The following is an 11,665-nucleotide window of genomic DNA, read 5'->3' on the forward strand; positions in this document are numbered from 1 at the left end:
TTCATTTGATGATATTATTTTACTCTTTGTAGTTATGTTACTTTGACTTGACTAATACATCGCATCAAATTTATTTTAAAGCCTCACAGTGACACAGGACCATGGTGTAAATATTGCTGCATTCCATTACAAATTCTTTCGTGTTAATTTTGCACCCTGTCTGGAAAGCCTTTAAATTGAAATTATCTGGAGACTGATAATATGACATATTAGTTTGCTATGATGTAGAGAAGAACAATGTATCAACAAAAATTAGGCCTATTTTAACCGTCGGAAGTTCCGTTTTTCTGACTAGACATTTTAAGTAACGTAAGAACATTATTATACATTATGTAAACGTTTACTGCATTCCTGTTATAATTAGTAATTTCACTTTGAATATCTTTCAAGTGAATTCGGCAGTTGTCTTTTTAAAAATAATTACCGCTTTAATTCAATCTTATTCAGTTTAGTTAAATTCGATTCAATTCAATTAAATCTATACAGACCAACGATTTGTGACGTGGAATTAAGAATATCTTCATTTTCATTTTATAACGGTAGAAGATAGGATTATGTTTATCATATGATAAATTGTAAGAAATGATGAGGATATTAAACCTACCTCTGGTCATGCTAGTAATAGTATGGACATGCTCGGCAAACCCAGGAATGGATCTGGATCAATCATCATTTTAATGTTTCCTTATCGTTTAAAGAAATGACTTTCTAGTTGATATGTTTGTAAGAAGATGATATCGACGAAATTTCTTGTACACTTGAACGACCTTACTTGGACAATTTTTTTCTTCTCCCGTTCTGTTTTTTTCATTTCTAAAAAAAAAATGTTGAGGAGGGAGGGGGGGGGGGTCTGATAACCGCATCTCGACCTTATGTTTTTCTTCTTCACTTTTTGTGTCATGATAATGTACCTACAACTTCCTCCTGACAGTTTGGTACATGGTCCGACCCCTCCCCCACAATTCTCCTCTTTGTTCTCTTTTTCCCAACTTAGAAAATAAGTATAGAAAGTATGAATGCGCTGTAAATGTAGCCTATATAATTTTTTACAATAACAAGTTCATTTTGCTTTGTATATACACAATATTGTTGACGAACAATGGATATTTTGGGGGGTATATCTAGATTATACTTGTGTGATGATTACTGTAAGCCTACTCAAATTAAAATAAAAAAACAGCACATTCTCTGAGCATAAAAACGAGTGATTCAATTTGTTTAATCGTTATTCAGATGATAACAGAAATCTCTAAATGGAGTGCAAGCTGACGTAGAATTTGGTATTATTGATCCTTTCTAGATTACAATTTGATCACATTTTGCTGTCCATAGACTCCATACGCTGTATTAGATCTCTCACCATGTTTATCAGCATGCCGTCATATCTTACATTGTATGGACAGCAAGATGTGATCGTAGTAAGGTGTCCATACGCTGTGATATATCTCGGCATGTTTATCAGTATGCCGTGATATCTCACACTGTATGGACAGCAAGATGTCATCGTAGTAAGGTGTCCATACGCTGTATAAGATCTCTCACCATGTTTATCAGCATGCCGTGATATCTCACACTGTACGGACAGCAAGATGCCATCGTAGTAAGGTGTCCATACGATGTGATATATCTCGCCATGTTTATCAGTATGCCATGGTATCTCACACTGTATGGACAGCAAGATGTCATCGTAGTAATGTGTCCACACGCTGTAAGATCTCTCTGCCATGTTTAGCAGTATGCCATGGTATCTCACACTGTATGGACAGCAAGATTTCATCGTAGTAAGGTGCCACACGCTGTAAGATCTCTCGCCATGTTTATCAATATGCCGTGATATCTCACACTGTATGGACAACAATATGTCATCGTAGTAAGGTGTCCATACGCTGTGATATATCTCGCCATGTTTATCAGTATGCCATAGTATCTCACACTGTATGGACAGCAAGATGTCATCGTAGTAAGGTGTCCATACGCTGTAAGATCTCTCTTCATGTTTATCAGTATGCCGTGATATCTCACATTGTATGGACAACAAGATGTCATCGTAATAAGGGGTCTATACGCTGTAAAATCTCTCACCATGTTTATCAGTATGCCATGGTATCTCACACTGTATGGACAACACGATGTCATCGTAGTAAGGCGTTTATATGCTTTAAAATCTCTCACCATGTTTATCAGTATGCCATGATATCTTACATTGTATGGACAGCAAGATGTGATCGTAGTAAGGTGTCCATACGCTGTAAATCTTTTGCCGTGTTTCTTAGCATGCCATGGTTTCTCACACTGTATGGACAGCATGACCTGCCTATAAACGATATGAAGTGTGATACAGTGTATTTTCAGAAGTACCTCAAAAGGCCTTGAGCTGTGACGTGGTATTTTATTCTTTGTTGTTGTAATTCATGATGACATAAAAGTGTAATACGAATCGTCTTCATCTTATACGTGGGTGATCTTTGTTGTGCAAAATCACCATTCATTTACACATTATTTATTTTAAAAAGACATGATCGAAAGAAAAAAAGTGAAATAAACCCACAGCGTCATATCTGAACGAGCCAGATAGTGTACACCTTTTGCAGCCAACATCAATTTGTGTAGAACTTTGCAGGAATTATGAATATATCACGTATGTCCTATCTGTGAAATTTAAACGTTAGCAGCGTCCTAGCATTCAAATTATTCAAGGAAATCCGTTTACTTTCTTTACTTCACTGTCAGACTCTATTTGGTGACTGACTGACTGCTTTTTTTTCTTTGGTAATAATATACATGAAATGAGCTGTAAAGGGCACATGAGCATTAATTTTTCCACATCAATAACCCACTTCTTGTATTTAGCTGATTGAATCTTTGCAGTGCTCAAAACGTACGACAATTCGATACAAGGGTCTGAAATCAGACAATTTAATTAAACGAGCGCGCTCGCCAAATTCAATTCGACAAATAACAGTCGTTATTTTTTACACAAAAAGACATTCTCAAGCCCTTCTGTTTCGAGGAAAGTTCTAAATTGGTATTATTTTTCAAATGCCCTTGGATTTTTACCTTTTTCATTTGTTTGGCCTACAATTGGGACATACTACCTTTAAGCGGGACTGCACTACTTGTAGCTACTTGCGCCCTCTATATAGCCAACAATTGGACTTTTAGATTTTTACGTCGACATAGTGAACTGCTACGTGTGACGTCCTCTTAAGACAGGACGTCACACGTAGCAGTCTACTATGTCGACGTTCAAATCTTAAAGTCCCTAATGCCTCGGCGGTGCCCCGGGTGGTGCCCGTTAATCCCCCATGGTCCCCTTTTTCTTAACTTAATTGAGAGCTGATTTATGAGAAAACCACCGGCCAGTGACCATGCAGGGAGGTCTAATCCCCTGGCAACGCACGATTAACAAAATAAAAAATACACGGTACACTATGGACCAATGAATATTCTTTCCCATGTAAATCTTTCCTCTTGTTTTCCAAAACATTTATCAAAACATGTAAGAAAAGGTAAAAGACGTAAATAAGTTTTGCTTATGAGATGAACATATAAATGATAAATACAAAATATCACATTCAAATCTATTTTACATGCAAAATTACAGTAAAATAGGGAGCATTTGATGAACTAAGTTAACAATCATAAGTGAGATAATTGGACCTTCCCTGTATATTTCCCTTTTTTTTAATGCCGACCGTAGATTTTCAGATTTTTGGGTCGGTCGCAAAGGGCAATACAACAAGTTTTTATTGTCGGCCTTATGCACGAATCATGAACGAAGCCAACTGGGAGGTGGCCGTTCTGATTGGTCAATAAATCCAAAGTTATGAATAATTCATGCGGAGCAGTAGGAGCCAGAGTCCAAAAGGCCCTCGCGGCTACCGCCACTCGATCGCGCGTTCACCCTGGGTTTCTAGATTCACCTCTGCCGCTGATTTGGGTGGAAAATAGCCAAAGTCACGAGGCCTTGTCAAAAGGCTATGACGGGATTCGAACCCTCGACCTTCGCATCTCTAGTCAAGCGCCTTAAACCACTAGACCACTCGTATTACATTACTATTTCAATATCGATATGATATAATTTGTCTCGTTATCAGCTCTTGAGACGGACATGATTTACATCGTCTAGGTTATAGCCTAAGTCATGGCATTTTGTATAAAAGAGGAAGTGGTGAAATATTTGCTTCAGACGAATTTTGCATTGTAATAAGTGTAGCCTCGTAGCATTTAATACGCAAACAATTTTGAGAGAAAATTTTGACAGAGAAAAGGGAAGAGAATGCGAGAAATGGAAGGAGATAAAGGAAGAATAGTGGAGAAAGAAGGGGTGAAATATAAGTGTGATTACCGCCCTTTACCCCTTCAAACATAGGAATAAAGAAAAAAATTGCTCCATTATCCGGGATTCTACTAGAGTGGATCTCCAACATAATATCATATCCACCACTGAAAACCTAAAAAAGTCTCTCTCTACCTGTATAGATAAAAACGATGAATACCGCCATAAAGTCCAAAGGTGCTTATACGCTGCGCATACTCTCTGTGGGAAAACCCATTTCTATTTATATAGGATACAGGAACTGGATTGTATTCACAAAAGATCTACTCAAGTGTAATTTGACTATTATAACCTTACTTGTATTCAGATACACATTTGAATGGAGAATTAATACTTTTGATCAAAGCTAGGCGCACCTCTTTCGACACATATTAAGCAACGTACGAACTTGGTACAGAACTGCATGCAGTTAGGACGCACTTGTTGCGTAGTCTCGGGATATGGTAAAATCTGCTACTTTTTGCTTGCATGAACAAACTGTTTATTTACTTCTATAGTACACATTAGCTGATCATACTTTTAAGTTTTATTGGACATCAATTGGATATAGGCGTAGCACGTACTCGTGTTTGTAATTAGCCAGAAATCAGATATTAATTGTACCAATGGCTGCGAAGACCGAGGAAGAGAAAGCTCCAAGCTCTTCAGCGAACCTGACGTGTCCACTATGTCTTGATATTTTCGACGAGGCAACCATCTTGACTTCATGTGGACACACCTTCTGCCGGAAATGTCTCAGGAACTATGACTTGTCCCATCATGATCTTGATCACATGATCTGTCCTCTGTGCAGAGAGGTCACCAAGTTGTCTGCGAACCGTGTCGATGATTTCCTTACCAATCTGACGGTCAACGGACTTGTAGACAATTACCACGTCATGTGTGGAGAAGTGAACGCGGTCCTTGAGATGCGTTCAAAATGCACTGCTTGTAAGCTTCAGAAAGATGCCGTCTCATTCTGCTGTACATGTAATAACTACATTTGTGATAAGTGTCTGGATTGTCATCACCATCTTAGAGCCTATGAAGGTCACGAGATTGTATCCATACATGACATCATCATTAAGGTAAACGTGGTTTCGTTTAAGGTACCGTAGGCGCTGGAAGCGGGAAGGGGTTGGGGCACAGGGGGCTGATACTATAATACAAGTGGGGGGGGGGGGGGGGGGGAGGACTCGCATAACAAAAAGGGAAAATTATATGTAATTTGTTTACATCCGTTTACATTGAATATTAATAGACCCGGTGTTTCTTAAATTTGTAACCCCCCCCCCCCTTCTACAATATAGGCACCGAAAGCATGGGAGCAGATACAATTAAAGAATTGGGGCAATATGAGATTCTCCCCACCCATGACAACAAATAATTTGCAGCAAAGCCCTATCAGCAGATTTAGTCCTCTAAAATTCAGAATTTTACCATTCTAAAACCTAAATCTACTCAGTTTTTGTTCTGCTCTACAAAATATAGAAAGAAGTGGAATCATATATATATACAGTAAAATGCTAATCTCAAAGAGGCGGCAAAAGCTAGGGCATATTATTTCCTCTATCAGGATTGGAGCCAAATAGTTCATGCCCCTCCCCTCACAAGGCCAAATATCTTTACAAATAAAGGAGGATTTGATTTTTTTTCTGCCTCCCTTGCCAGACAAAACTTGTGGGGAGTAGGCAGAGGCGGGGGCGACTGAACGACTTCCAAAGTGGGTGGGGGGGCACCAAGGAAAAAGGGCACTTTCTGGAAAAAAAGGCACCTACATGTACAAAGGGAAATCTCAAAGCGAAAATATATAATCTTTTAGACATTGGTATTACCCCTACATTGCGATTAGATTATCAGGGTTGATTTCAAGATTTGTTTCACCTTATACAGTTGGGTGTGATGGTCTGAACAATTATTTGCGAGCGAGCGAAGCAGGCAAGGACAAATTTTAAGATTTGTGGGATCGCAGTGCGAAAAATTACATCTTATAAAGAGGGAAAAACCCAGTCCTGGTGGGGTTATTAGCAAATTCTCATGATGGAAGACTGAAAAGACCTTTGATAAGTAACATAAGTATATCATCTATAGATGCGTGCGGGCGTAGCGAGCGAGCTTTGGGAGAAATTGCTTGAAATTGGGGCGCATTTAATGTGAAAGAAGTTGTGAATTAGTTGAAAGAAAATGGGCATCGATCAGATTTCAAAGGGGCATTTATCGGAGGTTAAGGGGGCACTTGTCTGAAGTGAAAAGGAGTAACTTCTCGTACCTGAAAATGGTCATTTACCAAAAAAAGGGCACTTATCAGAAGGGGAAGGGGCTCTTTTTTAATGGGGCACTAGTCATTAGGAAAAGGGACACTTTTAGAAAGGAAAAGAAGCACATGTGAAAATATATGGTGCGCTTATCCGAGTTAAAATGGGGGTAGTTATCAAGAGGGGAAGGGGCACTTATTACAAAGGAAAAGGAGCACTCGTCAAAGTAAAAGAGGCACCTCTCAGAATTGAAAAGGGCAATAATCAGACTCACCTGAAGGGGACACTAATCAAAAGTTAAAAGAGGCACTTCTCGTACCTGAAAAGGGGCACTTACTAGAGATTAAAAAGGGCACTTCTGAGAATGGAAAATGGACACTTATTGCAAAGGAAAAAGATAAGTTTTCGAAGGAATAGAGGCACTTGTCAGAGTAAAAGGGGCACTATTCCTATGTAAAAAGGGGCATTTTTCGGGTGCTTGAAAAAGAGGGGGGCACTTTGCCCCCCTGCCTCCCAGGAGGGTGGCCTCTGGGCAAAGGCCCCGCCCGGCTAGCAATATTATAGCACGATTGTACTTGATATTATAGCAGACTAGAAAAGCTTTTAAGTGCTCTGAAATATGGTTTCAAATTTCCAAAACGCTATCTGTTTCCTCTCAGTCGCTAGACCTTATCTTTTCTTATCATTGAACAAACACCCTGTCTACTGCATATGCGCTTAACACGGGTAAGGTACGAAGTTCAAAGCTTCTCTCTAGGGGTGAGACAACAATGTTGCCACCCCTCTGAGAAGACATGAAGCTCTTTCTGCTCGCACATGCTCACATATATGCAAATCATTATTTTGAAGTAGGCTGGGATTTTTCGATATTTTTCAAACTTTACTTGATTACACATTTCAATTTCACAGAAGCAATTTTGTTTAGCCGGGTCACTACACTCACTAACTTTATAGTAAACTTTCTATCGAGTTATATATCATTCTTAGTATTAAATAAACTCTTTTATAATGACGTCTTATGGAAATAATAACTTGGAATATCTTAAATCTGCTTCTTCGCATTAAAACATATAAAACAATTAGAGGAATACAATATACATGTACTTCTTTTTTTTTGTAATTGAAACTTAAATACATTATTCTTTGTAATTTTCAAGAAACGTTTTTGCGAAAGGAGAAAAGGTGTTTGTTGCGGAGGAGGAGGAGGAGGGGGGGGGGGGGGGGGGGGGGGGGGGGGTCTTGGTTCTACATTTTGTGAAAAATGAGGCGCCTCCAAACTCCGGTGTTTGATTATCAAACCAGCTCCATGTAATTGGCATACATCTCATTCTGCAAAATGTTCTTTTCAATTCTCTATTATTTGTTCTGTTAAGGTGAACGACCTTGTCCAGCGATGTGCCACTAAGAAATCAGAACTGGAGAAGAACATTCAGAATGTGGAAGTACAACGCCATGAAGTTTACACTGCCGTGCAGAAACTATTGGACAATGTCAGTCAAGCCTACAGCATCAAGGCTAAAAAGCTTGAAGAAAATCATCGAATTCTCATCGAGCAAATCAATGCAGTAAAGCGGAGTTTCGAGGACGACCTCAACGTCTTGAAAACCAAGGATCGACAGAGGATCAAGAGTATTTGTAGTTCATTAACACTGGTAGCTAATGACAGTCTGGGTCGTCTTGAGACAGACAGTCTGTCTGCTCATTATTTGCTCTGTGAGGAGCTGGATGCCATGCTGAAGGAGGCTACTGATCACACTTCTGCGGCACTCATTACGACGAAAGCACAGGAGAAGAGGTTCAAGCCTGCAATTGATACTCGTCTTGACCTCGGGAGCATCTCAGAATCAGATCCGATGTTGCAAGTCATTCAGTGTGTAGATCTACGGGGATCCATGTCTGGAATGACCCAATACTCTGATGATAGTGTGGCTATCGGATTTAGTGATACACATGGTATAGATATAATTAATTCAGCTGGTAAAAAGCACCAGTATGCAAACATACCAAGTAGCATGAAATGTTATGATCTTGTGTTTCAGCAAGACAGGTCATTATGTATATCGACGGGTAGCACAGAAGCACACGTATATTCGCCCAATGGCTCCAAGAAATCAACCATCCAAGTGAAAAGTTATGGCTATAATTATCTCAAACTTAACAAAAGTCCATCAGATGAAATCCTCATTGCTAACAGTAAGAAGAAAGTCTATATCTTTGACCAGACTGGATCCCCTCTCAAACACACTGTTCAAACAACACACAACGAGACGAGGCAGATATCTGCCACCAGGTGGGGTTTGATCGTCACGAGTTCATGTTGTTACACCAATCCAAGCGTGGTGGCGGTCTATGACAGGGGTTGGAATGCTGGTAAGTCTCTACAAGCTCCAAGCGGTGTCCACCTGTATGCTGCCCTGGATGAGCAGGACAGGGTGTATGTAGCGAGTGTTGATGGTAAGAATGGTAACGTGGTGATCAGGCTCTATGACCTTGATGGTCTGGACCTGAAGGAGAGAGTTGAGTTCAATGCACTTACTATGACGATTGGTTCTGATTGGTGTTACTTGGTTTCCCTCTCACCAGATATGCTCGCGTTTGCTTGTGACAAGAAGTTGTATTTTATCAAAGTATCACTGTAATCCATCTCACACTCTGTATTACCACTATGTGTAGTGTGTATACCTCTCTGTCCCAAATCTACTCTAATATGGGCCTATGTTTCATATTTATTTGTTAATAATTATGTCATAAATAACCAAATCAAATGAGAAGATGCCCATTCTCTAGATAGATTTTGATCACCTGAAGACAGTTGCAATTATCCTATATAATGATAACTTCCCTCTCTCGAAATAATATGTAAAATCATATTTCTTCTTGCATTCTTGCACTTCTTGCATTTTGTAATCGTATCTCTTACTTATTTTCTTAAAGTCAGTAATATGATATCATAATGTATAACTTCAAAATTGATTAACTTATGTCAGTGTTTTTTTCCTTTTGATGATATTCTCAAGTATTTAAAAGTCTATTTTGTTTGTGCTTATATTTTTTTAATTTATATTTTGTCTATTTTGTATCTTCAAATATAGTTATGATTAATGCTGACTTTGTAAATAGGACCCATTGTAAATTTGTTTCTTTTTACTCTGCGTATGTTATATTGAACCTAATTAATACATCAAATCCGTTATAAACTTTTCTGGACCATGGTGCTACATTCCATAGAAAAGTGAAAGATTAGTTTTCTATGATGTAGAGAAGAACAATGTATTAACAAAAAATAGGCCTCGTTTAACAGTCGGAAGTTCCGTTTCTTGAGTAAGCATTCTAAGTAATAATCAAATTATGATACATTATTTAAACGTTTACTGCAGCTCTGTTATAATTAGTCATTTCACTTTGAATACATTTCATGTGGGGGTGACATGCTTTTGTCACCCCTGACCAGCAGCTTATATCCTTCTCTCTCTCTTCTCCACTTTCCTTAAACTGTTTGCATGTATTATGAAATCTCTATATATTATATAACTGTTATAATCACTGTATGTTTTCTGATTGGTCAAATAAATTATAATAATAATAATAATAATAATAATAATGTAAATTCGGCAGTTGTCTTTTTCGTAATAGTCACCCCTTCGATTCAATTCAATTAACGTGGAATTTGGAATATCTTCATCTGCGTTTTATAACGGTAGAGAGAAAACGGGGTAAGATAGGATTATGTTTATCATATACAAATTGTAGAAATGATGAGGATATTTACATCTATCTATGGTCATGCTAGTAGACATGAATGGCAAACCCAGGGATGGATCTGGAGAAAACATCAATTCACTGTTTCCACATCGTTAAAAAATGACATACCAGTTGATATGTTTGTAAGAAGATTCCGTAGAAGAAATTGCTTGTGTGCATAAGCGACCTAGTTTGGGGACAAACGTCTTCTTTCTATATCGTTCTTTAAACAAAATATATTCGGTTTAAACAAAATAAAACATTTAGGGGGAGGTTCTGATAACCGCATCGCGTTGGAAATTGTAGTTACTTTATGTTTTTGGCGAAAAAGAAGTCAATTCTAATGGGTAAAATGGCGCGACTATTTCGATACACACACATGGTCTTTATACTGTTTTGTAGATAGTTTTGTAAATTACCTTACACTCATGTCTCAAAGTTCATTTTTTATTATTTTCCTCTTGTTTTTCTAAAAGAAAATTAGATTGTAATAAAATAAATGTATACGCTATAAACATAAAAGCCTATAATTACATATACATTATTTCGTAGTATGCACACGGTATTGTTGATTGACACTGGAAGAGTCATTTAATTGATGACAGAGAAAGAGGAAGAGAATGAAAGAAATGAAAAGAAATAAGGGAATAACAGAGGAGAAAGAGGGGATGAAAATTAAAGTAATGAAAACAAATAAAACGTCTTGCTCTTTTATCCAGGATTCTACCAATTAAAGTGGAACTCCAACATTATATTTACACCACTGAAAGACTAAATAAGATTCAAAAACTGAAATGAACACCACCACTAAGTTCAAATAATGTAATTACTGCTCTTATAAATTGTCATTGTATTTGTTATCACTTTCTTGTTTTTGTATAGCTCCATTCTGTATTTGTATGTTTTAAATGTTTTTATGAAGATTGTTGAATAAACTTTGAATTGAAAACTTTGAATTGAAAGGTGCATGTTTATACGCTCTGTGGGAAAACCCATTTATATTCAGAGGATGCACAAACTGCGTGAAATTGATAATCATCCTAATACTCAAGTGTGATTTTATCATGGTAACCACATTGGTATCCAAGTTCACTCTTGGAAAGAGAATGATTGTGTATGTGTGTGCCTCAGTTGAGATGTCTAATTTTCATTCGAGCATCAAAATAAAGTTATGAGAAGCAATAAAATTAAGCACTACGTTATCAATATGTTATCAATACAAAACACATATTTTACTTCCTATACAATATTTTGCTACTAACCATTTAAGGTGTTTTTAACAATTTCTCTGGGAATCTCTTGTCTGGCTTTTTTAGCTCCTGATTTACGTGTAGTCTGTGTTTTTTTTTCT

General features: G+C 37.7%; 1 protein-coding gene across 1 annotated transcript; it reads left to right on the top strand.

The window, feature by feature from the left end:
* Window positions 1–4,944: 4,944 nt before the first annotated feature.
* LOC115921829 (tripartite motif-containing protein 54-like) lies at window positions 4,945–9,212 on the top strand. The gene is made up of 2 exons (XM_030980068.1): window positions 4,945–5,379; window positions 7,947–9,212. Exons 1-2 carry the CDS (start codon window positions 4,945–4,947, stop codon window positions 9,210–9,212), a joined length of 1,701 nt encoding a protein of 566 aa, XP_030835928.1.
* Window positions 9,213–11,665: the final 2,453 nt, after the last annotated feature.

Source organism: Strongylocentrotus purpuratus, unplaced genomic scaffold, assembly GCF_000002235.5.
Source record: "Strongylocentrotus purpuratus isolate Spur 01 unplaced genomic scaffold, Spur_5.0 spur5_scaffold_10, whole genome shotgun sequence".
In the NCBI taxonomy this organism is placed as follows: domain Eukaryota; kingdom Metazoa; phylum Echinodermata; class Echinoidea; order Camarodonta; family Strongylocentrotidae; genus Strongylocentrotus; species Strongylocentrotus purpuratus.

What these genes read in the sequence shown, in the direction of transcription:
- LOC115921829 (XM_030980068.1), top strand. Translation starts at nt 4,945, where the DNA reads ATGGCTGCGAAGACCGAGGAAGAGAAAGCTCCAAGCTCTTCAGCGAAC. An exon ending in CCTATGAAGGTCACGAGATT is followed by an intron (nt 5,380 to 7,946) that starts GTATCCATACAT and finishes TGTTCTGTTAAG; the next exon opens with GTGAACGACCTTGTCCAGCG.